At 44.5% G+C, this 27,697-nt stretch overlaps 1 protein-coding gene across 5 annotated transcripts; it reads left to right on the top strand.

Annotated features, from left to right (window-relative positions):
* Positions 1 to 576: 576 nt before the first annotated feature.
* Positions 577 to 27,629, top strand: YY1 (YY1 transcription factor). 5 transcript variants are annotated; one of them, XR_008308101.1, is made up of 7 exons: positions 577 to 1,683; positions 19,346 to 19,508; positions 20,802 to 20,862; positions 22,634 to 22,792; positions 23,625 to 23,731; positions 26,207 to 26,322; positions 26,423 to 26,561. XR_008308101.1 is itself a non-coding variant. In XM_053253500.1 (6 exons), exons 1-5 carry the CDS (start codon positions 696 to 698, stop codon positions 26,282 to 26,284), a joined length of 1,449 nt encoding a protein of 482 aa, XP_053109475.1. In that variant the 5' UTR covers positions 579 to 695; the 3' UTR covers positions 26,285 to 26,322; positions 26,423 to 26,561. The 5 variants fall into 5 exon arrangements, 4 of the variants coding, with proteins under 4 accessions (XP_053109475.1, XP_053109450.1, XP_053109458.1 ...); XM_053253500.1 differs by lacking the exon at positions 23,625 to 23,731 and having other exon boundaries at positions 579 to 1,683; XM_053253475.1 differs by lacking the exon at positions 26,207 to 26,322 and having other exon boundaries at positions 581 to 1,683; positions 26,423 to 27,629.
* Positions 27,630 to 27,697: the final 68 nt, after the last annotated feature.

The following is a 27,697-nucleotide window of genomic DNA, read 5'->3' as shown; positions in this document are numbered from 1 at the left end:
TCCTCGACCTAAATGAAAAGGCGCTAAACCGTTTTCAATACAAGCAGCTCAGCGGTTAAGAAGCAGGGCCCCAAACCCCGCCCTGCGCTGAGCGCCGCGCACCGCATCTGCGCCTAGCTGGCTGGCTGAGGAAGACTCACCCGAGACCCGGAGGAGGGGGGCGCAGGCGGAGGATCCTGGAAGGGAAGCGGCACCAACACCACCCCCCATAAGCTCCATAACTACGACGAAGCAACCCCTAACCCCCAGGCAGCCGACCCCCTCAGGATCCAAGAAGAGGGGCGGGAGCAGTTTAACTGCTGGTCAGCGGACGAAGCAGCCCGAATACAACCACGGCCGCCGCCGCAGCCAGCAGTTCCCCCCACACCCGCGCCGCCAAGGAAGGTGGGCGTGGCCCCAGCAGCAACGGCTATCCAGCGCGAGCAAGTGATCCTGCCCGCAACCAATGATAAGCCGACTGGCAGCCGGCAGGCGGGTCTCCTCTGGACAAGTTTCTCTGCAATAGGCTACGCAAGGGGCGAGGCGGGGGGGGGAGCGGAAAGGCGGGCCCAGCCTAACCGGCCCGCTTGGCAGTTGGTGGAGCGGGGGCGCTTGATGGGGGGAGGTGCCCTTCCTCCGAGCCTCGCGCCGCGATTGGCCCTCACCTGCGAGGAGGGGGCGTGTCCCGGCGGCCGCGGCGGCCTCCGCGGGTCTGGATGGCGGGTGAGGGAGGTTTGGGGTGTCTGTCTCTCTCGGCGGCGGAGGAAATCTCGCGAGGCGGCGCGGGCGGGATTTGGCGGCGGCTGAGGCTGCTGCCTGCTTGCCTCCCACCCAACGAGGAGAACCTGGTGTTTGTGTGGAAGGGGGAGGCGGCGGCGGCAGGGAAGCGAGAGGCGCCCCAGCCCCGCCAGCGTCCAGCAGAGGAGCAGCCCCGAGGCGGAGGCCCGCGGATCGGCTTGGGCTCGCCGCCTCCGCCCTCGGCGGGCCCCCGCTCCCCAGCCATGGCCTCGGGCGACACCTTGTACATCGCCACCGACGGCTCGGAGATGCCGGCCGAGATCGTGGAGCTGCACGAGATCGAAGTGGAGACGATCCCGGTGGAGACCATCGAGACCACCGTGGTGGGCGGCGAGGAGGACGAGGACGATGACGAGGACGACGAGTGCTGCGAGGACTGCGGCCCTCACCACCCTCCCCACCGCCGCCACCACCACCATCACCACCACCACCACCCGCCCATGATCGCCCTCCAGCCGCTGGTCACCGACGGCGACCCCAGCGGCGGCGGGGCCGGCGGGGGCCAGCTTCACCTGCACCACCACCCGCACCACCAGGAGGTGATCCTGGTGCAGACCCGCGAGGAGGTGGTGGGCGGCGACGACTCGGACGGCCTGCGGGCGGACGACGGCTTCGAGGACCAGATCCTGATCCCCGTGCCGGCGCCGGCCGGCGAGGACGAGTTCATCGAGCAGACCCTGGTGACGGTGGCGGCGGCGGGCAGCAAGAGCGGCGGGGGCTCCTCGTCGGGCGGCGGCCGGGTGAAGAAAGGCGGCGGCAGTGGCAAGAAGAGCAGCAAGAAGAGTTACTTGACGGGAGGAGGCGGCGGCGGGGCCGAAGGGGGCGGCGGCGGCAGGAAATGGGAGCAGAAGCAGGTGCAGATCAAGACCCTGGAGGGGGAGTTCTCGGTCACCATGTGGGCCTCGGGTGAGTGGAGCGGCCAGGCCGGGCCCGGCACGTTGCGGTGGGGACTGGGGAGGGTCCCGGGGAGCCTCCGGCGTGGCCCGGCGGGCTCTTCCCCCCGTTTTGTTTTGAAGGGAGGCCATGTTGGGATGTGTGTGATGGGCGCCGCCATGTTCATCTCGCCAGGGCAAGTATGGCGGCTCCCCCGAAAAGATGGCGGGGTCTGCGCTGCTCCTGCCTGATTGCCCGGCTCCCTCCGGCGGGGGGGAAAAGGGAAAGAAAGATGGCGGCGGCTCCGCCAAGATGGCGGCCGAGGGAGAGGGAGCGGGGGGGGGAGTGGGCAGGCAGGCAGGCCGCGCGCTCGCTCCCTCCCTCCCTCCCTCCCTGAGTGACTGACTGACTCCTGGACTAGGCCGCAATGGCGTAGTTTTTTCAGCAGGAGGAGGCGGAGGGAGGCGGGGCGAGCTCGGCCTCGGTGCCCTGGCCCTCGTCGCTTCCCCCTCTCGTCGTCTTGTATCTTGCATCTCTTCCTCCTCCTCCTCCTCTTTTCTTCCTTTCTCTCTACCCGGGGCTGCTCCCTTCTCCTCCGCAGCCGCTCTTCCTGCCCTATCTGCTCCGCAGCCAGCGCCTCTTCCTCGTTTGCCCTCCCTCCCCTCTTTCTCGTCATAGCCAAAAGCAAACACCCGAGGGGGCTTCTCTCTCTCCCTCCCCTTACACGTTCCCCTGAACTAGTTCCCTCGCAGCCGTGCTCTTGGACTCTTCTGGCCCGCCTTTTCCCTCTTGCCCCTTAAATCTCCCCTCCCTGTTTTTCTCCTCTTCCTCTCCTTTCTCTCATTGCGCCTCTCAGGCCCCCTTTCACCAGCGTCCACGCCGGCCCGGCGGTTGTCTCGCGGATCCCCCCTCGTGTCCTTTTCCTCTTGGTATCTCCCCGCTCCCCACACCCCCCCAAGGATACATTTGGACAGGATCCCTGCCTGGGGCGAGCTTTCCAGGGGTGAGGTGAGGGTGGTTCAGTGAGGCAGACTGGCTGGGAAAGCTGCTCTTCGCGGCATTGTAGGTTTTCTGTCGAGGGACCGGTAAAGTCTTTCCAGTAGCTGGAGAGTGTTAGAGGGACCAGACTCGGCTGCTGTCTTTCATCACTAGGACTGAGCCCTTTACAAGAATGAAGTTGATGGGCTGTGTCAAACATGTTGAGGAGAAGAGTCCACTCCTGGGTTTCTGGTTTCTTCTGATCCCTTTAGCTGACATCTTAGTGAGTGCTTAAATAGCCAAGAGGCCTGAGAGAGGCCTAAAATAAGTGCCTGGATCATCGACATCGGACTGCAGGAAAGAGTTGGATCCTCTGACCCTGGAGCCTGGGTCCCTGGCAGCAGATTAAGGATAGAGCCTTGACTTTTAAGCTAACCATTCAGGCCTGCCTCTTTTTTACATTGCACAGCAGGTGTATTGAACTTAAACCCTCTGCCCCAATACAGAACTTGTAGTTCTGAAGAAGGTCCCAATATTTCAGAGGAATGATCTTTATATAAAGGGTGCTCTTGTTTCCTGTCTCTGTGTGTGGGTAACAAATGTGACAGCTGTTTACAGCTCTGCAGGGTTTTCAAGAGCTTAACCTGTTTTTAAAAAAGTATTTAAAATAATTTGAATAATAATAGTAATATATTTGTAGAATTACAATTTCTTTTTATTGTTGTGCTTCTTATTGATATGGATGATGTACCGCTTGCCCACAACCTTAAAGGAACTTTTAAAATTTTTACTTCTTTAAAAAGGCCCATCTAGTGCAAGAACTTTTTCTGCACACATTGTAAGCATAAGGCTGAGCAGAGCAAGTGTCATTTTTATAAAGTAGCACTAGGGTATAATCCCCATGTCAGGGTGGTTTGTTTTATAACAGTAAGCTACCTTAGGGCTTTTTTGTTGTGAAATAAAATGAGATATCAATGTCTTAAATAAATCAAGTAAATAAAAGTAATGTTAATTGCTTGTCAAAAGACAGATTTAAATCAAGTGTTCTATTTTGAAATTGAGTATACCATATTCCACGGACATAGATATTGCTTACCGTAACTGAACATTGCAACTGATGTCTTTGTATGAGCTAGGAGTTTAAACCAGAATCCTTTGGCATGTAGTTTCTATGCCTTTGGCACTGCAGAATTATACTTAGAAAACAGAGAGGGAATTCTGTTGGCGCACTCTGTATACATACAAGGATACTAAACAAGATCACTTAACTTTAAGACTAAGCTGCAAAATCTGTTTAGAAGTACTGTGTGTCCCATTGAACAAAGTGTGACTTCTGAGTAACAGCACATATGATCAAGCTATAAGTGCCCGAAACTTTACAGAAACAAGGGCCTGGTAATTACTGTGCAAAATAATGTTTGCTCATGAGGTGGAAAGTAAATTTCTTTACTGCTTGGTTGGAAGTCTCAAATTATGAATGTTTAGGAACCAAACACATTGCACTCATGAGAAAATCAGTTGGTTAGAATTCCCTGTGTATACTCAGAGGATGCTCCTAATGAGATAGAGAGTGGCATCTTCCTGTGTTGACCTGCTCATCCTAGTAGGAAGCCCACAATAATAAAATACATGACTTACGATGTAATGCTTAACCTCAGAATTCAGGTATTTCACCCACAGTTCTCTTTTACATAGAAAAGGACGTAGGGGTGTGTGTCCACACGTGCGTGAGAGGGAGTGGGGTGGGGGGAGATTTCCATGATTCAATAAATGGTTTTCAACACATTTTTGTATTAAACTCAGATTTTCACTTAAAATAGATTATAGTAAGTTTCTTCATTTTTTAAAAAAGAGATCCAGTTTAAATCAATCCAGTGTTGATGTTAAAACATTATATATGCTCTGGGCAAAGGATCAGATACTCCTAAAATGCATGAAGACATATTCCCACAAAATTGAAGATGTTAAATGACTTGCCTTTAGTTAAGTTCATGTATGAAGTATTGCAAGACAAATGTATAAACTTTCTGTTGTACTGCTTTATAAATTGCAGTGATATATATAATAAAAGTACTTCAAATTATCTGACTGGTTTTAAAAAACATTGTCCCAGTAGTAATAAGCTGATTTTACTGATTGTATCAGTGGAATTAACAAAAATAATGTCCTTTCCAGTTTATGCCAAACACAAGGATTAATGATATTTTTTAAAATATCTATGAGATTCATTAGATGCAATGCACCAGCCTTTTGGTGAACTGCATCAATCAACTTGTGAAGTAAAAATGCTATATAGACTTAGAGGCTTCACAGATTTAACTATCACAAAGAGATTATCATCCAGTCCTTCTCTGAAGTTCCATGTATGTATTTATCTTTAGCCTGTCCTGCTGGTTAGTGGGGACTCTCAGCCAGTTGTCTCCTTACTAGTGGCATACCCAGGGGAGCTGTGCTGGTAGCCACCATTGAGGGGGGGGGGCGGCGCTAACAGTGTCCCTGGCCTTGTGTCACTGGACACAATGGTAGGGGCATTGCATAATAGGTAAAACAAAATGGCGGCCACCATCACAACTGCCAAAGAAAGCACCAAACTGCTGCCATGAAGATAAGCCTCCCCAAAACCTTTTTGTGTCATGGGTGGCCCATACTGCTGTTGCATTGCTGAATGGCTGTGAGCTGTTGTAGCTGAAGTAAGCCCCCATAAGAGTTATGGGGGAGCTTGCCTTGGCAGCAAGAGCTTAAAGTGCTTTGTATTGGGTGCCCTGGCAGCCACCATCTGTTTTCACCAGGGCTTCGGTGATTGGTCAGGGGCCCTTTGACTGATAGAGTATTTCTGTTTCTGCACATATACTGTGATAACCTTGGTTATCTTTTAGTAGCCTTGTCAATTTAGTGACTACACTGATTAAGTGCTGTCCATTTGACTCTTAGTGACCACATAGATAGATTCTCTCCAGCATGATCTGTCTTCAACTTGGCCTCTAAGATCTCTCAGTGGTGAATTCATTGCTGTCATCATGGAGTCCATCCACCTTGCTGCTGGCCGTCCTCTTTATCTTTCCTTCAGCTTTCCCCAGCAGTATGCATTCCCCAGCTCTCAAGGGAGCTGGGTCTTCGCATAATGTGTCCAAAGTATGCTAGTTTTGAGCCTGGTCATTTGTGCCTCGAGTAAGAACTTTGGGTTGATATGTTCTATGTTCCATTTGTTTGTTTTCCTGGCTGTCCATGGTAGGCTCAAAAGTCTTCTATCTTGCTTCTTCAAAGTTCAGCTTTCGCATCCATAGAGTGTCACAGGAAATACCATTGTTCAAACTATTCTAATCTTTGTAGGTATAGACACGTCACGGCATCTAAATATCTTTTCCAAGGCCTTCAATCCTACCAAGTGCTAGTCTGCTGCATATTTCTTGATTGCTGGATCCTTTACTGTTGATAATTGATCCTAAAGGGCAGCACAGCAGGGCTTCGGGGGGGTGGGGGGACTACACTTGTCTTAAACTATTGGCTTCTAGAAATGTGTTTTTTAAAACTTTAAATTGGAAAAAGAATCTGGGAAAGGTTCCCAAGAAAATTTCCTCCTTGTGTGCATAAAATTTGCATTGGTTTTTTTCCCCTTAAGAAAACATACAATTCAGATTTTCCTGATGCCCTCAATGGATTGCAGTCTGATTTGGCTTATTGCTTGACCTATTTATATCGTGAAAAAAGCTTCCACCATATTTTCCTGTGCAGTGTTTCCAAAGTTTTTCAAGTAGCCAAGTAGCAATTTTAGAAATGGAAAAATGTCCTGGGAAAGTATGGGGAAAATTTCCACCCCACATTTGATTGGTTCACAAAATATATGCTCAGTGGAGAATATCTTCCCAATTTTCCAGTACCTAGTCACTGCTGCAAAATACATTTGATTTAGATGTAAACATACAGCTCTTTGAATAAGTTGATATATCAGTGATGCAATGCGTAGAAACACTTCAGTTCTCTTCACAAAGACCCTTTATTGCGCAAAAGTTATATAAACTCTTTTGATACAAATTTAGAGGAAGTAGAAAGTGGGTGGTTGTATGACCCAGATGCAATTTGAGTATACAGATTACTGGAGCTTGCCAAGAGCTTTGAGAGCAAGTGCTAGCATGTGCCTGAGTTTTGGATTTCAGTTAGGGCTAACATTGCATATTGTGGTAGTGGTTTAAATGCACATGTGTTAGGGGTCCCAGTTCTTTCTCTAGCCGTAGCATTATAAGAATGCCATTGAAATAAGTGCTGTTATTTCAGGCTTAGTATCTGAAACACACTAATCAGGCCTGCTCAACTTTGGCCCCCTAGCTGTTTTTGGACTACAACTCCCATAATCCCCAGTCACAGTGGCCAATAGCAGGGATCATGGGAGTTGTAGGCCAATGTCTGCAGGAGGGCCAAAGTTGAGCAGGCCTGCATTAGACCTTGTGTGAAGACTGTTGCAACAGTCTTCCCTATAGAAACCTAATGTGGATATATGTTCATAACATGCTTGGAAATTCTGTGCAACTAAGCAGTTTGTGAGGGGTCCACCAGTGCTACTGCATCAACAAACAAATCCATTGCCAACTTTGTGGTTGGCTTGTTAAATGTGTCTCTCTTTGAGGACAGCTGTGCACTGCAGGCTGTTTTATGGTGCATTTAGTAGTAATGGCTAATACTGGTCTAGATTGTAATACTGGTCTAGATTGTAAGTCCCTCGCGGCAGGGAATTGTCCTTGGGACAATTCCTTGCCCTGAGGGACTTAGAATTTAGACCATGTCCTATTGGGGGCGGGGGGGAGCATCATGCACATGAATCACACCATATAAGTAATAAAAACCTGGAAAATGGAAACAGAGAAGTGAAATCTGCAACAAAATGTTTATTTTATTGATGTATATGTGCATCTGCATCTCTTAATTCTCTCTCTCTCAATATTTTGTTTCTTGCATGCTTTGAGTATGGGGGGACACTCCTCATCTTGTCTGTGAGTGGCCTTATCTTGCTGCCCAACAGTTAGCGCAGGGTTACCTGTTTTGCTGTTAGGTGGAGCAGGTGGGACCTGCAACAAAATCTTGCAGTGCCTCCAGCCTTGGAGTGAAATAATAATAATTATAATAATTATTTTTTTACATTTATATCCCACTCTTCCTCCAAGGAGCCCAGAGCGGTGTACCACATATTTGAGTTTCTCTTTCACAACAACCCTGTGAAGTAGGTTAGGCTGAGAGGGAAGTGACCGGCCCAGAGTCACCCAGCTAGTTTCATGGCTGAATGGGGATTTGAACTTGGGTCTCCCCGGTCCTAGTCCAGCACTCTAACCACTACACCACGCTCTGGTGTATTCTGGTCCTGTGGAGAGAGGAGAATTTCAGGAAGGGAGAGGAGGAAAGGGACAGTCTTTTTCTTTCCTATTCTCGAGTTAGTCATATGGCAGTACAGGGTCACTTTTAATACTGGCTTCTAGCCTCAGTGCTGAGCATTCAGGTGCATGATGTGTCTTCCTTGTTTTTCTTTCTTCTTGAAGCATCTTTCTATAGTGCAGGGAAGGTGTATTTCTAACTTCATTGCATGCATGCTCTAATCCCCCCCCCCCCCTTTAGAATACAAACTATAGGAAGTGCTTGAGCAGGCTAATTCCCTTTCTCATCCCACCCTCAATTTTTCTTCTTAAAACAAATAAAACCCTGGCAGCTAGCTTGAGAGTCATCAGAATTATGTAGGTCCTCGAAGGACATAAGACTTTAAAATTTTTAAATTGAAAACTTGCATACCTGGGAATCCACCGACTATATAGAAACCACTGCCTTATTGGTATGGTGGTGGTCTTTCTGTTTTGCTTCCAAAGACTTGGATGGATAGGCAGTTGACCACCTGAGTTTTCTATGAATGTCTTAACAAAAGGGCATGATGGTAGTTATGTCTACAATGGGATACTTAAAATATTTATGGAAATTAATCTGTCAAATGAGGAAATTGAGTCACATTGAAATGAGCTTTTATAGAAAAAAGGGAAGCTCATTTATCTGTATAGAAAAGGGAAAGCTGTGTTAAGCAGTGTGCATGCTCCTGCTTCTTTTCGGATACCCAAATAGTAAAACCAGTTAAACCTAATAAATGTCTTGGATGTCATTACTTCCTTCCAAAATCCTGCATGCATATTTTCAAATGTTGTGGTATGGAGGCCAAGTAGGTTGCAACATTGTTGGTAACCAGCTAGACTTGCTGTAAAATTTCATTTGTTTTACCTTATCTGAGTTTGTGACACTGAAGGATGTATGTAGAATCTCAGGCATTTCATTTTCCCTTCTTTTTTCATGTGTGTGGATGATACAAGGAAAAATGACTTGCGTTATCTAAATCTTTAAAAAGCTGTGTTGCTGCACCAAATACCACAAACTAGCGCCTTCTGAAGCATGCTATAATGAATGTTGCGATTGGGTAGAGTTGCTCCTTATTGTGTGATCTACAAACTGACCATCATCAAATTAAGGGGTAGTGCTTTCCTAGTTGTTTTCTGAGGCTGGGTAGCAGATCACATTCTAGATGTCTATTTCCAGAGTCTATAGCAGAAAGTGAACTCTCAAGACTTATTTAAAAAAAAACACACCCCACCTCCCAGAATGTTAGCAAGCAGAAAACTCTGTTGGATGGCTATGAACTGACCTCTGTCAGGTAGCTTTTTAAAAGGCATTGTTCTCAGTGACATGGTAGACCTCAGATTACAAGTGGAGGCTCAGTGATAGAATGTTCCTTTTTAATGAAAATTCCTTCCATGTAGAAGATCAGATGTTAAGGAGAGAGGTTCTTCCTGGCATATAGTGTTCTACAATAAGTGATAGAGGCCAGGGATGGATTTATTTCCTTGGTGAGAACTTTTCCTAAGACTAAATGCCCCCAAAGCAGAAGATGTAAGTTTAGTGGAGTGTTTCCCAGCCCCTTTTCCCCAGAGGCACACTTGAATTAGGACCTGGTTGTGTGCAGTGCCCCCCCCCCTTTTGGGGGGGGTGAAAGCAAAGCTGCCACACAGTTGAACAAGAAAAGTTTTTTTATCCTCCCAGTGCATTATGGGGTGAGTCAGCTCCAAAAAGCTAGATGGTTAAAATTCCCAGCTTTGCAGATTAATTGTTCCTCTATGCATGGAGATGGGGGCCACTCCTCTATGCGATATTGTGTAAGTCAGCTCCAAATACGGGTGTGTGTGTTAAACTTCCTGTATTTGGAGTTGGCTCATGCCATAATGCAATGGAAGCTAGGCACCTCTTCCTGCTTCATAAAAGAATCAAGCAACCCTTTATTATGGTCAAATAACAAGATATAGCACAATACAACATAAAAGATTGAATCCGCTGCAAAATCTGGCAGGGTAAAACACTCAGGTTTGGTGGCTGATTCACTCCTTTATGCATTGGGAAGGGAGCACCTCCTTCCTGGTGCGCTATGGGGTGATTCAGAGCAGCACACCAACTGTCCAACATACTAGTGTGCCATGGCACACTGGTGGGGAAGAGCACTAGAACCTAAGTCCACTAGAACCTAAGTAGCAGAAATTCAGAATGTATCTGCAAAAACAGGGTGTCTTCTCCATCAGTGCTATGACTACATTACCCCAGATTTGCCACTCTGGCATCTTGCTTTGTTAAGACAACCTTCAAACCTTTACTATGCCTTTGAAGTTTGACCACATGCACAGTGGTACTACCAGATTTCCTGTGCTTAGCCACATTGGCGTTCCTCATGCCTATCTTGTCAAATCAAAGAAACTGTGAAACAAAACTACACAGGTACCCATAATTGCAGTGATTCTTACAATTACAGTAGTGACCCCCCCCCAACTTGTTATACTTAGAGCTTCTAAACATTACCGACTTCCCTCTCCAGGAAGCACCAATAACCTGTTTGGCAAATTGATTGATTGATTGATAAATTTGTATACTGCCTTTCATTAAAATAATTCCAAGGCAGTTCACAAAAAATTAAAAACAAAACTATAAAAATGACAAAATATTAAGCTAAAATATAAAACAAATCTGACTAAAAAGATTTAAAATACAAGCTTAAGAACTGTACAAAATACAAAGAAGCAGCAGTAGAGATAACCATATAAAAGCCTGGGTAAAACGTCAAGATTTAACACACTTTCTATAAACTGTGATGGAGACCGAAGAGCGAATAGCCACTGGGAGAGCATTCCAGAGTCTGTGGGCAGCAACAGAGAAGGCCCTGTCCCAAGTGCATGGCAACCTAGCCTCCCTCATTGTCGGCACCTGGAGCAGAGCCCCCTCAGATGATCTCATCAAGCGGGCAGAAACCTTTGGGAGCAGGCGGTCTCTCAGGTATCCTGGGCCCAAACCGTTAAGGGCTTTAAAGGTCAAAACCAGCACTTTGAATTGGAACCTAAAACACACTGGTAACCAGTGCAGCTCTTTCAAATGGGTGTGATATGATCCCGAAGGGCAGCTCCAGATAAAACCCCTAGCTGCCGCATTTCGCACTAGCTACAGTTTCCGGATATTCTTCAAGGGCAGCTCCATGTAGAGCGTGTTACAGCAATCCAACTGTGATGTGACTAAGGCATGGGTAACTGTGGCCAGATCTGCCTTCTCGAGAAAGGAACACAGCTGGTGCACTAGCCAAAGCCCTGCAAAGGCACCCCTGGCCACAGCCTCCATCTGAGCTTCCAAAAGCAGAGCTGGGTCCAGTAATACCCCCAAGCTGCATACTTGCTCCTTCATTGTGAGTGCAACCCCATCCAGAACCAGTAGAATCTCCTCATCCCGATTGGCTCTCCTACTGACCAACATTACCTCCATCTTGTCCGGATTCAGTCTCAGTTTATTAGACCACATCCAACCCATCACGGCCTCCAGCCCCCGATTCAGGACATCCACTGCCTCCCTAGGATCAAGTGACAAGGAGAGATAGAGCTGAGTGTCATCTGCATGTTTCCAGAGACGAAAGTTTGGGCGGCATATAAATGTGATGAATAAATGAATAAATAAATAAATAAATATTGCTGACAGCTCAGTCCAAGTCCCCGGATGACCTTTCCCAGCGGCTTTATGTAGATGTTAAACAGCATGGGGGTCAAAACCAAACCCTGTGGGACCCCACAGGCCAATGGCCATGGAGCTGAACAGGGTCCCTCAGCACCACCACCTGGATTCTCCCCCGAAGAAAGGACCGGAGCCAAATGATTGTGCAGTTATCTGCGCTTATGGTTGTGTGTACCATCCATGGTTTTCTGGATTTGGGTGCTAATTCCAACTAGCATTAGAAGAGGAATAGCAGGGTGTATCTCCCCCTGTCCTGCCTCCCCCCTCCCCCAAAAAAACCCCTACACTGGGAAACCTCCCAAAGCAGCAGCTCTTGCTCTCTCTGTTTTTCTTCCCAAATCATATTAAGATGATGGGGCACTGAGAGTGCAATCACACACACTCCACTGCCAAATTCAATGTGGATTGTAAGTGGCCTTCTGCCAGGGGCTGTTCAATCTACCCGCCTCTTGGTGCCTTCTTTACTTATTGGTCATCTGCTTCAGGATTCTTTCTAGAATTGCAGGCCTTCTCTCCAGGCACCCCATGCCACCAAGTGGGTCCACTCATGTTGGAGTACTTGCCCTGTTGTGGGAATGGCTGCCACTTCGCATACATGGGTGCCTCATTTCCTGTTACTTGCTCTATATAATTATGAGCCTGCATTCACACACCTAATATCTTATAGAGGAGATTTGGCGGCCCTGACATACATCTGAACCGGATCCCTCCCATATCCACTCTCATCTCCCCTTGTTGCCGTCTTGTTTTCTTTACTCCATACAAGCTTACCTGCTTCTGAGTACATCCTTAAGACAAATCTGATAAAACAGCATCAAGGGATGGGATTGTAGGTGCACATTGTATTTGCAAGGTGTTTTAGGAATGGCTTTAACATACTTTTCATATCCTGTTTATCTACTACCCCATTCCTTGATGCTCCTTTATCAGACACGTCTTCTCTCACCTTTTTCTTTCTTCCTTCAGTAACATACAATCTTTGTATGCAGGCACAAGTTGCATTGAGCATATATTGCATTGTAGGGGCTTTAGAAAACAGCAAGTGTAAAATTGTAGTTCTTAAGATGTGGAAGAAGAGGGGAACCCCTGAGTATGTAGGGTGGAACGATTAGCTATTTTGCAAAATATATTTACTAACCACACACTGTAAAACTCAGTGGCTGAGACCCCAAGTAATGAAGCATGCGCTGTTCAGGGGATGCAGTGAGAAACAGTGCTGCTCCTTTGCATTCTGACTTCTGATCACAATTGCACAAGAGCACAAATATTTTGGAGGGCTCCCCCATACTCCAGAAGCACTCTATCATGATCAATATTATAGAGTGCTTCCAGAGCATGGAGGAGCCCTCCAAAATAACATATTTGTGATCTTGTGAAATTGCGATCAGGATTCAGAATGCAGAGGAGCAGTGTACAGGCTCTCACTGCATGAACATGCTTGAACCACACATGCCTGGTTGGGATCTGCCTTGTGAGAGGTGGAGTTGGAGCTCCAGAGGATGGGAGAACCGCATCGACAGTTCATTGGAAAGTGTCTTCATGACTGATCTGCTCTTGCTATCCCCTTCATTAGTTTATGAATTCTAAAGTCCTGTAGTTTTTCCTGATGTTTTATTCCTCCCTATGCATGTATATCAAAGCATTAAGTAGGGAAAGTATGAGGGTGGATTGATGATGATGAATGGACAGATCTGATTTAAACCAAGTTCCCCCTTGGTACTGAACTTCATTTCCTAAACAATGATGTGTACTGCTAATTGATTTAACTATGAGCACACTTTAGTTTACAACTCAATAGAGCTTTTATACCATCTAGTGGGATATGGTTTTCTAAATCTGGGTGGCAATTTTCTGTTTCATGGCTGCTCCTTCTCAGGTTTTCCATAGTTCTCCTGCTTTGCCCAAGTTCCCCATCAGAAATACAAAGTAGCTAGCCACTCAGAGCAATTGTTTATTGCCTGTGTCTTTATCAGTTTAGAGATAGAATATTCAGGACATAGAAGGAAGGGCAAGTCATTAGTTCCTGGGCAGAGCAGTCTGTCATATGAGGAAACTGAAACTTCGCCTGTTTTGTTTTTTTTAGAGAGTAAATAGTCATGCTTGATTATCAAGCCAGAGGTTGCAGGTTCGAATCCCCGCTGGTATGTTTCCCAGACTATGAGAAACCCTTCCTGTATTCTACCAAAGGGCTCTGTGGTCGCCAGGATTCAAAACCGACTCGATGGCACACTTTACCCTTTAAATAGTCATGACCCAAGTTAGCAAATTAGCTGAAACACAAGAAATCAGTCAAGTAGACATGGTAGAGGGTCATCCTAATGATGCACAGGATGGCATCTTCTAGAGCGGAGTAGGCAACCTTGGCTCTGCAGCTCAGCTGTTGAACATTTTGTTGTAGCTGGGGATGATGGGAGTCATAGTTCAGCAACAGCTGGAGAGAGCCAAGATTGCCTGCCTGCTCTAGAGTCAAAGGCTGGATCCCAGTACCTGTGATGACTTGCCTCTCCCCCCCCCCCCCGCCCCCCATCAAGCCTCTAGTAGCAAGAATGGGTAACAGACAGGACAATAGCAGCAGAATGCATAATCCTCACACGTGTGTCCTCCTCCTTGGGCAGCCCATTGAAGTTTCCAAAAACTCCTTGACAAGAGACCCTCAACAACGCTGTAGTTTACACCATGGGTGGCCACAGAGTGAAGGGGGACAGAACTTCACTTGTGGAGCAAGTGCCTTCTACTGGGCTCTCTCCCCTGCCCATGCTGCATCTTGTGGCGTCGCTGAGGGTCCCTCAACTTTCTGCAAGGGTGTTTTTGGAAGCTGGCGGGGGTGGACAGGATGCCCTGGTGGAGGCAGTGATTGTTTGGACACTGCATTCTGCTGAACATCTCTCTGTATGTGAGTCATTACATATGGTCTCTTTTGCCATATTTATAATGTTTTACCTTGTCTGTGGAACATCCATGGTTCTTTATCTACAGATAAAAAAACCAGTCCTTAACTTCATAAGTGTATTAGAGGGCCATTGAGTCAGTTTTAAGACCATGAATATAGATTTAACAATCTTGTATTCAGGTTTAAGTTGTAACTTTAGATTGTTTTAAACAGAGAAACTTAAGATATTTGAAATCTCTTTTTTAAAAAAAATCTGTTTGCTCCCCTCCTGCAGAAGAAAGTTGCCACCTCTCTGCTAGTGCCAAGTGATTTTCACTATAGCCGGGAAGAGTGTAATCCTGTGGAAGGTGATTGGCTAGGTAATGCAGTGCCCCAAGCCAGGGGTAGGCAATTTATTGTGGCTGGGAATGATGGGAGTTGTAGTTCAATAATAGCTGGAGAGCCACCAAGATTGTTTGCTCCTTCCCTAATCTGATCCTGGTAAATTGTAGAGAATCGATGGATGTAGCCTCTTCCTTCCTTCCTCTTTGTGGGTGTTTATAGAGTGCCGTTTAGTGAAGTGTAACCATTCTGTTTTGTGGTTATTTCCGTGAATGCAAGCCGCAGAGCCTCCATGGCTGGATTGTGTCTGTCTTTTTGACGTTCAATTTTGATAAGGAATAGGTGGGAGGGAGGGCTAATTAAGCTTGGTTTAAAGCCAAGCTTGGTATGCTAGTATCTGCTACTGGGGGAAAAAGTTTGACATGTGCATTCAGGTACTGAGGTGAGAAATGTTCCATGGTTGACACGAAAAGTTGCACGGTGCCAGCATGTACTGTATTTACCTGAATCCAAGACTAGGTTTTTTCCAAGTTCTTTGATATTAGGAATCGGGTGGTCATCTTAAATTCAGAGCCCTGTTCCTTTCAAGTAAATTCAGGTATAACCTGTATTTAACCTCTACCTTTTAAGGAGGTTATCTTAAATTCAGGGTTGTCTTTGATTCGAGTAAATATCAAATCAAAGCACACCCCACTCCACACAGTAGGAGCATAGCTGCCATTCCAGAAATTAGCATATATACCAAACACGATGGTTATTGAGTTGGTAACTTCCAAACTGATAGCAAATGTTGTATGTAAACTAGAATCATTTAGTTGCTTCACCATCATCTTGTGTACTAAAAATAAAAATAGTGTCTTGTCACCTTAAAGACTTCACACATTTATTTTGACACCAGTTTTTATGGACTAGAACCCTGTTCATCAAATGTATATAGTGTTATCCTCAGTTGGCAGGCATGAAGTAGAGAAGAGGAGGGGGAAATCGAACGAAAGGGATATGGAGTTCAAGAGGTACAGTTTGAAACTATTACCATGTAAAGCTGAAGCCATTATTTTTTAAAGCAGGGTGGAACAACCTTGACCCCAGTGTTCCCTCCAAGGGGTGTGTACAGGGTGGATTTGATTTAAATCAAACTGATTTAAATCACGATTTAAATCACTAGCAGGGTGGATAAAAATAAAAAAAATCCGATTTAAATAAAAAAATCCATTTTTTTTTAAATTTAAATCGGATTTTTTTGATTTAAATCGGATTTTTTTGATTTTTATCCACCCTGCTAGTGATTTAAATCGTGATTTAAATCAGTTTGATTTAAATCAAATCCACCCTGGGTGTGTATGTGTGCATGCACTCACATGGTTTTTGATGTCCACTCGGTGGTTACTTTTAGATCCCGCTCAGGTTGAATCAGGAAGGTCCCATTCTGAATGTATGTGCGTGCACACTGCCATGATACTGCTGACCAGAACAAATTTCATTCTGCACACAGATGAAAAAAATTAGAGAGAGCACTGTTTGACCCTCCAACTATTGCTGGACTTCAGCACCCACAATCCCCAGCTACAGTGGTCAGTAGTTGGAGATTATGGGAATTGTAGTCCAGCAACAGCTAAAATTAAGTAACAAGTACAGGGATAATTCACACCAGCAATACTCATACTCTTCCTGGCAATAGTGAAAATCACTTGGCACTAGTAGAGAGGTAGCAACTAAGTTTTCCTGTAGCACCACAGTGGATTCATCCAGACCCTGTGAACAATAGGACCAAATGGCTGTTGCATGGAATGCAAGAGAGTACAGCCGGTGACATTCTTATGTTAAGCTATATGTGTGGGACAAGCATTAACTTCCATCAGCAATAATAGGTGATGATGTAATCTTCCTGGCTGAATGAAGGCTGCAGTCCAGAGCACACTCCCTAGGGGGCAAACCCTATTGAACACATTGGGAGACAGTTGGAAGCATGTATCTGATGTTCAGCTGTTATACTGACTTGGTCAGGGACTTGATGCAGTGGCTTCCCTCATTCATTTCAGCACTGCCAAAGGAACTGCTCTTTGCAATCCCGTTTATTCTCATTACTTAAAGAGCATGTCAGGGATGGAGACCTCACTGGACCTAGACTTGTTGCTGCCCTTTCATAAACTCTGTAACGTCTCTTCTCCACCGACTCCAATGTATTGTTTTCCTCATTAGACAGAGTTATGACTTAAGTTGGAGTTAAGGTTTTGACTTGTGGCAAAACAAAATGGATATTAAATATCTAATGTAAATGTAACTTAGCTCTTGTTAGGAGTTTTGGAAGATGACGCAGAGATGGCCCTAAAAGTGGAGCAAAATAAATAAATAGGGCAGCACTAAGTCAAAAGGTAGCTGTGTGCCTTGAGTTTTCACATCAGGGAGATCTCATATAAGTGCTAAATTGTTTTTGTGCCTGAGGGAAGGTCTGAATGAAACATGTCTGGCATTTGCAGATAATTTCAATAAACACATTGTTTTGCGTACAGTACAGAAGTGATATAGGAAGATGCTGAAAGGCATCATCTCATACTGCACAGGAGGAGGCAATGGTAAACCTCTCCTGTATTCTACCAAAAAAACCCCACAGGACTCTGTGGGCGCCAGGAGTCAAAATCGACTTAACGGCACACTTTACCTTTACCTTTTTAAAGGCCTTGCCTCCCACCCACCCACCCCCTGGCTATTTTTTTTAAGGCCCTAAAAGTTTCAGCCTTGTGAAAGTTTGGCTGGGACTGATAGTGTGAATAGTCAGGCATTTCCCTCTTGATCAGTAGCTGAACTACAGTGCACTTTTTGTTGCAAAAGCTTCTAACTCTCAGTGCAATCCTGTGTGCACTTACCTGGGAGGAGGCCTCATTGAACACAGTGGGACTGGATAAACATGCATTGGGGTACACTGTAAGGGCAAGTAACTTTATATAATTGTTTCTTTTTTAAAAAGAATGTTTAGTCAACTGAGTCTGACTAGTGAAATTGGTTATCCAAAATTTGCTGCGTATAAAATTGCTGTCGTCATCGTCTTCTTTTTTACCACGGATGTTGACTTCACTTGCCTAGCAAGAAACTGGCAGTTGGAGACTTCAGTCTGTGTTCAGATGAAGTTGGAAAGATTGCTCTGGGTGGTGGCCTATTTTTAAACTCTTGCTAGACGAAGGTGGAAATGTCACGTGCCAGCCATCACTTGCTGGACAGTAAACTTGTATAGCTTCTCCTTGGCACTGTGTCAGTGTGCGAGATGTCATTATCGCAGGAATAGTACAGGCAGCACTAAGACATAGAACACCATTGGTTCCTGAAAATTGCATCTTAAATTGATACATCATCAGAACTCGGACCCGTTTTTGCCATGGGAAGCAATGCTATAAATGGGGGATTTGGTTCCTGAACCAAGACTGGATCACCTATTTTTACCAAAATGACCCAGAATATTGTACTAATTTATAGGAAGCTCACTGCACGTAGAGGCCCTCTCTGCTTCGGTTAAAGCTGTGGTGTATCAATCACAGAGATGCAGTGGAGAAGTTGATGGGGGAGAATTAGGAGTTGCTCACCCTCGCCAATCACTTCTTACCCCCAATACAAGCCCTGCTTCTTCTGACAGCCAGTTTCCACCCCTCTAATTCTGCTGTGTGTGTGTGTGTGTGTGTGTGAGAGAGAGAGAGAGAGAGAGAGAGAGAGATCTCTTACTTACTTACCCAGAAAAATGAAGGAGGTAGGAAAGGAGGCAGCCGGGTCGCTTGACTTCATCATGTTGTCATCCTGGGCAGTGGTTTCGAGGGGCGAAGAGACTAGGAAGGGTGTGGGTAATGAGGGTGAGTAATTTCTAATCAGACTCTCTTCACAACTGTGACTGACACAGCAGCAGAGAGTGGTGGTGTGTGGGCTGGGAACAGACCGAGGCCCCTCTCTCTCCATTGCTATCAAGGTGCAGCAGCTGAGCCAGGAGGAGGAGCAGTGGTGGTGGCAGCAGAAGAAGCATCTTGGATGGGCCCATCGGCCAGTCCCTCCGCAGCCTTGGATACAGCAGCCGCCGCTGCAGCAGCTGTCACCAGGACAGCCAGTCTCAACATGATGCGAGCTTGAGCTGCTGCTGTTGTCACCACCTCCTCCTTTAGCCTGCGCTCCAGCAGCTGTCTAGCGGAGCCTTCTCTCCAGTGAGTGTTGCAAAGGTGAAAATATTCACCCATGCTGTAAGTGCCATTCTTCTTAATTTGAATGTTGTGAAATTGAGGACTGCCTGCATAACAGGTGTCATGTTTTTAAGTGGGAAGATGAAAAGCAATTATGTGAGCATAGTAAAGGCAAGTAGAAACGTATTTTGAGAAAGCTTAGTACAACTGGTGGGGATGAACTAAGAGACTAGCCCGGCTGTTGGTGGTGGCCTTCGTGGATGTTAAATCAAAATTCAGTTTGCTCTAATCATTTCAGATGACAAAAAAGACATTGACCATGAGACTGTGGTGGAAGAGCAGATCATTGGAGAGAACTCCCCTCCCGACTACTCAGAATACATGACAGGGAAGAAACTGCCACCTGGAGGAATTCCTGGCATTGATCTCTCGGATCCGAAACAATTGGCTGAATTTGCAAGGTAAGTGATGAGAGAACTTAATTCTAGTCAAAACATCATTCCGTTATGCTCATTCGTATCTTCTTAAATAGTGATAAATTACCTGTTTAGTTTGTGGGTTCAGTCAAAGCTGCTATGTTTTGATAGTCTGAATGAGAAACAAATTGTTCTGAGAGAGAAGACATAATTCACTATGGAGTAGGTATAGCATTCTTTTGCCATTAAGAGCAGCATTGTGTAAGTGTTTTACATTGTGTGTTTTGAATGTAAGTACATTCACCCTTGACACAACCATTTGGAGGAAGTTGTTGCTTTGATTCAGGCATCACACAAAATCATGTTTAAGGGAGCTTAACTATGTTTTGATGTAATGTCTGAATGAACAAACTGTAGTTATGATTGTTTTGCCTCTGGAGGTCTCTGCATGTTGGAAATGGAGACAGACAACTCTAAACCATGGCTTGCCTTTACACTTGGAAAACACATAACATGTTTTGGGTTTTAAAATATGGTTTATGCAAACCATAGTTTGGGGTGGTATCTGAATAAACACATTTTTAAGTAAGATAAGAGGTTGGCTTAAGTGGTGGTCTGGATTGTTTGAGAAGCAAAATCCAGGCAGCTTAGCTCACATAACTGTGTATTACACAAAGACTCACCCGCCAGTTACTTATAGTTTTTTGTTTTGTTTGTTTGTATGGTTTTAAATAATTTGTGTTAAATTGGATGAAATCATTGCAGATTGTTTCAAGTACCTATGACGGGTTAAAAAGCAAATTCACAAACGTTAAGCATAATCTAATGATGTAAGTTTCATCACCTAAAACAGTACATCTTGTATAAAGTTGTACGCACTCAATTAAAAGACCAGGATTATGAATTAGAAACCTGCAGTCAAACAGTGGGTTGATCAGTTCAAATCAACATGTGAACTTGCATCTCAGTATTGTGTGTTGGCTCTTGTTGCCCTAGGGTTTTTAGGTCATAATGCTGCTATGACAGCAGGAACCATAACTAACAATTCCCATCAGTGTCTAGACCACGTAATTGCTTCCTTTAGTCACCCAGTCTCCTCCTTGTTTTTGTTCCAACCGAACTGACAACTCCCTCTTCACTCACAGAAGCTGAACAGCAAATTGTTTAGCTCCCTGTGCAAATGAACATTCTGTGCCAACTCAGCCATCAGTGCCGGAGGCTTCACTGCCACAAGTACAATACTGTATAGATGATTTGAAAAAAGGATTATTTGTTGCTGTAGAGCAGCTAAAGTATATTATGTTACTGATCACTGATGTGTGTTTTTTCTTTTGCAAGAATGAAGCCAAGAAAAATAAAAGAAGATGATGCTCCAAGAACGATAGCATGTCCTCACAAAGTGAGTAAATAATGATTGCTGAATCACTTGCAAGGCAAATATTGAGAAAGCTAATTGCTTTCTATGAGAATAATAGCATCATCATCATCATCATCATCATCATATATTTAAGCTTAATAATAATATGTATTAAGCTTAATAATAATAATGTATTAAGTATAATAATAATAATAATAAATAATAATAATAAATGTATTAAGCTAATTTGCTTAATACATTATTATTCTCAGGGAGCAGTAAAAAACACCTTTGATGGAATGCTTCTTAACATCAGAATTTAAGCTTCAATGGGCCATTCTGTTTTTTAAAAATGGTATACTGGATCATTTAGTATTTCAACAGACAGGAAGTAGAAGAGACATAACTGCTAGGGTGGAAGAGAAGGAGCACATGTATTAAAAGTATTAAAAGCTGTAACAATTCTAGTTGAAATACAGTGCACTTATGTTCACAGTGAAAGAACATTACTACATTCCAGCTAAAATAAACTGGAATATCTGAACCAAGAGCCTCCATTGTTCAGTGGGCCTTGTATTTAACATTCTCGTCATGCTCTTTAGAAAACCAAACTTGTAGAATGTTTCTGAGAGTTGGGATTTCTTGGGGCATGGTGGCTGAGCTGTATTAGTTGATCAAGATAGTATAGCTGTGTCTGTCAGTAAGTGTGAAAAATAGATTCCCAATACTATTTTCATTCCTCACAATCCAAAAGCAGTATCTCTGTCTCCTTATCTAGAAACAAGCCTGCCGGAGTTGGCTTCTTTTCAGTCCGGTCCATTTGGTGGCCTTGTTCTGCTGCCAGTATCTCATGGAATGGGCTTCTCCTGTTACTGCAGTAAACTGGAGACTTGCCTACAATCACCAAAAGAAACATAGAGTTCTTGCACATGATCGGGAGGGTCTGGTTTGGGGCTTGGAAGAGTTCTTACCAGTGTTCCCTCTAAAGCGTGCACACACAGCTGCGCTCACAAGACTTTTTTATATCCACTCAGTTAGTTTTAGACCCCGTTCAGGTTGAATCAGGAAGGCCCCGTTCTGAATGCATGTGTGCGCACACTGCCTTGATACTCCCACCCAAAACAAAACTCATTCCGCAAACAGGTGAAAAAAATTAGAACACTGGTTCTTACCCCATACTGAGCAAACGAGTAGAGCCTCTGTTGAGCTCTGCAAGCCCAGCAAACATACAAGAGTTTTAGTGCTGAGCGCAGAGCTGGGAATTCTGCCAATAATTGGGAGAACCTTCCCACAATGCACCATGCTGCCAGGAGCCGGGAAACCCCATGGTGTCAGCAGCCATACTCACGATGATGGAGATGGGCAGGAGGCGGGCCTAGTTCTGTTGAAGCCAGTGCTAGCATGAGACCATAGAGTGTGCTGTTCAGAGGGGCACATTCACAGCTAGCAGCCCCTTGGGCCACAGTGCACTCTCACAAACATGGTGGTCAACTGCTGGGACCTGAAAGCACCAGGAAAAGCGGACTTAACGTGATTGACAAGCCTAGGTATCAGGGCCCCAGTTCTTCACTAACCTTGGTAAACACTGAGGGTTAAAATCAGGGTTACCCAGATTTGGACTACCAGGGCTTGGGGGACTTGCCCTAGTTCACAAGCATGCAACCCTGGGTTGGGGCATATCATCCAGATTTAGATGCTTGTATGAAGAGGCTTATATTATGTACAAGGTGATTTTTGCTAAATAACCAGAGGGATGATTCAGATCTTGGAACTTGCCCAATGAATAACGGAGCGTGTTTGTATTCTTTTGAAGGGCTGTACAAAGATGTTCAGGGACAATTCAGCCATGAGGAAGCACCTGCACACTCATGGGCCTCGAGTACACGTCTGCGCAGAATGTGGCAAGGCCTTTGTGGAGAGTTCAAAGCTAAAGAGGCATCAGCTAGTTCATACTGGAGAGAAGCCCTTTCAGGTAATTTGCCCCCACCCCCACCCCAGTAGTTAGGCTGACGCCCCAGTAATGCTGTTCTGGTGCTAGGGGTAAGGAGTGATTTTTGCCAGTCTCTCCTTCCTTTTGATGTCCATGTGCCTCCTGAAATGTGTCCCTGTGGGTTGTGCAGCCCTTAAGTACATATTTTTGGGAGGCACAGTGGGCATCGGAAGGAAGTGGGAGATAGGTAAAAATTGCCCCTCCCCTGTAGTTCCAGAGCAGACATCAGCCTGGCTAAGACTCATATCCAGTCTGCACTCTGTGTCGTTCGTATTGATAAAGTGTAGTTTCCTTTGAAGGGGGGAAAACTGTATCTGTTTTCAGATAAAATTGTGTGATTAGGTGATGTGAGAAGAGGCTAGGTGTGCAGAGAGAGAGAGACTAATCCAGTTCCCTATAGGTCTCTACTCCCTGCAGCATGAAAAGAGGGAGAAAAAGTCCCAAACCTGAGGCCTCAGAGGAAAGTTGTGTAACCAGCTACTGAAAATCAATACAGGTCTCCTGAACCCTGGTATTTGTAGTAGGCAGTATATAGAATTTATTAGTAAATATAGGCTTCTTGTTTATTTACTGAACAAGTTGTTCCTGACAAAACAATGCTTGAAATATAGTTAAATTATCACCTTTTCTACCTCTCCCCTTGCCCCACAAAAAAAAAAAGAAAAGCATTCCAGATTCTGGCTGCATTTCTTCACATTCATCACTGTTGATGACTTTAATTGCTGAAGCACTTGCAAGCAGTTGATGTAGATGGAGTGCAATATTTTGAGAACTGTCTCTCCCTTTTCTGACATGCTGCATTTTCCCACTACAGGCCAGGCCTCAGAGGTTATGTAGGTGTGGGATGTCTTTCCCTGATAAGTCATACTGTCTAGTTTGCCCGATCAAGATGTACAAACTGGACAACATCATAAACAAATTGTATGTTGGTTTTCTGTTTTCTCTGAGGTTCTTATAATGTGCTTGTATGCAAACTGTCTCCTCTATAATAGGAACAATAAACCGAAACCTGGGCAGTGGAGATGTTCTAGTTCATGTATTTCAAATTCATTGTTTTATAAGCTGACGCCTGTATGCTGCTGCTGTACCCTTGTTGGTAGGAGGCCTCATTTGCCATACAGGGTATTGACTGGCACCTATATAAAGCAGCTGCCTTTTGCCTCCCTGGCAGAACTAATAGCTTTTTAAAGTGTCAGCTGTAGTGTTCTCTCATTCTTAAACCAGTTTTGAAATAAAATCTAAACTTATCCAAACAGTATCTTAAATCTAAACATACAACCATCTTATGAACCTTTGAAAGGCTGCTTTTCTTTGTAAAGAAAAACCTGGGTGAAAGACACTTTCGTCAGTGATTACTATATTTGTCATACAGTATAATAGTTCATGTATTTATGTTAGGGCTGGATATGGGTTGCCAGGAACGGGCAAGTTGCCAGAGGTGTTGTCCATTGATCAACCTTTTACACTTGTGTTATGCCTAGTAACGACATGATCTTTGAAGCTGATAGTTTAAACTTGCATCTCATGGAGATCACTGATCTGTCAGTAACCACTTTGCGGGAGGGATTGTGGGCAAGGCAGTTAATTCACAATGTAGAAAGGGTGAACTAAAAGAAATTAACATTGGACCAAAGAAGCGCCTTCTAGTGTGGGTTCCATCCAGTACCTTACAAAAATCTGTAATGACTGCAGATCTTGAGAGAGACTCTAGTCAGGAGTACTTTGAAGAACTGTTGTGCTGGCTAAAATAAGAAAATTCCTTGGTGATTTAAATTGCCTTGGTTTTAGATCAATTCACTGCACGCTGGTGAAGTAGCTACTCATGCCTCTCCCATTGGTAGTCTTCCACCTTCAGTTTGCAAATTGACAGTCCAGATTATCTCAAAAACTGATCAGATACCCCTAAGCCAGGCATCCCCAAACTGCGGCCCTCCAGATGTTGCTGAACTACAACTTCCAGCATATCCAGCCACAAAAAAATTGTGTCTAGGGATGCTGGAAGTTGTAGTTCAGCAACATCTGGAAGGCCGCAGTTTGGGGATGCCTGCTCTAAGCACTGCATTGTAGCATTTATAGAGAGTACTGAGTGTATTCTATTCTGAGTGTATTCTATTCTGAGTGTATTCTGCGCTGTGTTCAAAGCAGAATCCAGCATTCAGAGGACAGCTTCCTCTTTTAAAAGAAGCCAGTTTCTAGCACTTAAGATCATGGGGAATAATTTAAATTATGTGTGACTGATGCCTGGTGACATTTCAGAAGTGGAAGAGGGATGAACAGAACTACTGCAGGGGGAAAGGGTATCTGTGCCCTGCACAACTTGACCCTCTGCATGGACACATAGCCATGCTTATAGGCATTTGCGATGTTACCTGAACTTGCCTCTTTTGTTGTTGTTGCTAGATAAATTATTCATTTCGTTTGATATAGCTGGCTGCTGGTAAACTGTGTCAAGTGTGCAGGAATTAGTTTGTCTGTTCAGAGCATCAAAAAGTGCCCATGCCAGACTGCAGGTGATAGTTGGCTACATCAAGCCTGTATAATTTGTGCGCCACCAAAATAAACTCAACCCTTCACCCGTGTATGGTGACCCACTGGGGCCTGCCTGACACTGCCAAAAAAAGGAGGTGGTTCTTTGTGTTATCCGCACAGTCCCACTATTAGATTCCTGCAACAAACATATTCTAGAGCACTTGGACTATGACGGGAGCACTGGCCCTTCTATCAAGCAAATGAAGTGAAATCTGTAAAGTGGGTGCCACAGCAGAGAAGGCCCTGTAATATCTGCAAATATGGCACATTCATTCATTCATTCATTCATTCTCTCTCTCTCTCTCTCTCTCTCTCTCTCTCTCTCTCTCTCTCTCTCTCGTATATACTTCTCACCAGTGCATCAGACTATAGGATTCTGCTATATGGTATTGATTTACAAATCGTAGTGTGGCCAGACTTGCAAAGATGATTTCCACGATTTCTCCCACTTATAGGGTCTCATGAAAAAACTTCCTTGGAGCTGGGATGTATGGAATTGAAGGCCACAGTGATCTGCACAGTGGCCTCCCCCCCCCTTTTTTCTTTTTCTTTTGGCTACTGCAGTGGCTGAGAAAGTCAGCTGCAATCACAGAAATGGTTGTTGACTACAAGGGCTTTATCCAAGAGCCAGTGTGGTGTAGTGGTTAGAGTGCTGGACTAGGACCGGGGAGACCTGAGTTCAAATCCCCATTCAGCCATAATACTTGCTGGGTTACTCTGGGCCAGTCACCTCTCTCTCAGCCTAACCTACTTCACAGGGTTGTTGTGAGGAGCAACTTAAGTATGTAATACACCACTCTGCGCTCCTTGGAGGAAGAGCAGGATATAAAATGTAAATAATAATGTACAAGCCAGCTTTATTCATAGGTTTCTTCATATGATTCTATGTATTGGAGGGAGTATATGGCCAGCTTGCCATATGTGATCTGGCTCTACTTCCAATAGAACTCACTTCTGAATAATCAAAGATTCAGCTTGGCACGGTGAGGACCAGGTTCAATCTAGTAAACGGAGGAACAGATCTTTATTTGCAAGCATTTCTTTTTAGACATGTTCCTAATGTCCTCTATTTTCCTTCAACAGTGCACATTCGAAGGATGTGGCAAACGCTTTTCACTGGACTTCAATTTACGCACGCATGTGCGAATTCATACTGGAGACAGGCCCTATGTGTGCCCTTTTGATGGCTGTAATAAGAAGTTTGCTCAGTCGACTAACCTGAAATCTCACATCTTAACACACGCAAAGGCCAAAAACAACCAGTGAAACTGCAAGAAGGAAGTTCTTGAACTCTCAAAGCATCTTTAACTTACAGGAGAATGGTTGAGAATAAATAAGCCTCCCCCTTTGTATATTGTTTCTAGGAAAGAATTTAAAAAAAAGAAGAAGAAAAAAAGAAGAGAGCCCTACCACACCTAAAAGACTTGCTTTTGATAAAGTAGCAAAATAAACTCTAAGGCCGCATTGCTACAATGCTTGATTTTGCTCTGTAATTTCGTTCCAAGAGCATGGTGGTTTTGTAATGCGTGGCCCCGCTTGGAGGAGGCAAACAGTTCTGGACTTGCATCAAAGACAGTTCTTTCTACAACAGTGCTAAAATTGGACTTTTCACATTGTTATAAATATGAAGCTCACCTGTTGCTTACAATTTTTTAATTTTGTATTTTCCAAGTGTGCATATTGTACACTTTTTGGGGATATGCTTAGTAATGCTATGTGTGATTTTTTTCTGGAGGTTGATAACTTTGCTTGCAGTAGATTTTCTTTAAAAGAATGGGCAGTTACATGCATACTTCAAAAGTATTTTCCTGTAAAGAGAAAAAAAGTTCTATAGGTTTTGTTTGCTATCTTAATTTTTTTGGTTGTATTCTTTGATGTTAACACATTTTGTATAATTGTATCGTATAGCTGTAATGAAATCATGTAGTAACAAATATTAGATGTGATTTAATAGTGTTAATCAACTTAAACCCATTTTAGTCACTTTTTTTGGGAAAAATACTGCCAGATGCCGATTGTTCCGTGTACTTTCTCTTTGCCTGTTCAGTTAAGGAAAGTGGTGCTCAGTTGTAGAATGTATTGTACAGGCACTGATCTTTTTAATAACACCTGCTATGTACATCCCATGTAATAGAGTGGGCAACAATAAAACAGTGGACCTGAAGAAAGAATATGGCAGAAAATTATCTGTAAGCACAGTCTATTTTCTTCTGTTGTCGAGATCAAATTATAGTTCTTTAACCTCCCAGAAATTGGAAGCTAAATAAAACTGAAGTTACCTTTACGTATATATATATTTGCATTCAATTACAATTATTTAAGTGGTGCACGTTCAGCACTGTACTAAAACACCGACTT

Source organism: Hemicordylus capensis, chromosome 1 (assembly GCF_027244095.1).
Source record: "Hemicordylus capensis ecotype Gifberg chromosome 1, rHemCap1.1.pri, whole genome shotgun sequence".
NCBI classification, from domain to species: Eukaryota; Metazoa; Chordata; class Lepidosauria; order Squamata; family Cordylidae; genus Hemicordylus; species Hemicordylus capensis.
This window is presented reverse-complemented; position numbering and strand designations above follow the sequence as displayed.

Bases quoted from the DNA above. Each gene is read 5' to 3' on its own strand.
- YY1 (XM_053253475.1), top strand. From the start codon at position 696: ATGGCGGGTGAGGGAGGTTTGGGGTGTCTGTCTCTCTCGGCGGCGGAG. The intron at 19,509-20,801 runs GTAAGTGATGAG...TTCTTTTGCAAG, and splicing joins CAATTGGCTGAATTTGCAAG to AATGAAGCCAAGAAAAATAA. The intron at 23,732-26,422 runs GTATGTTGGTTT...TTCCTTCAACAG, and splicing joins GACAACATCATAAACAAATT to TGCACATTCGAAGGATGTGG.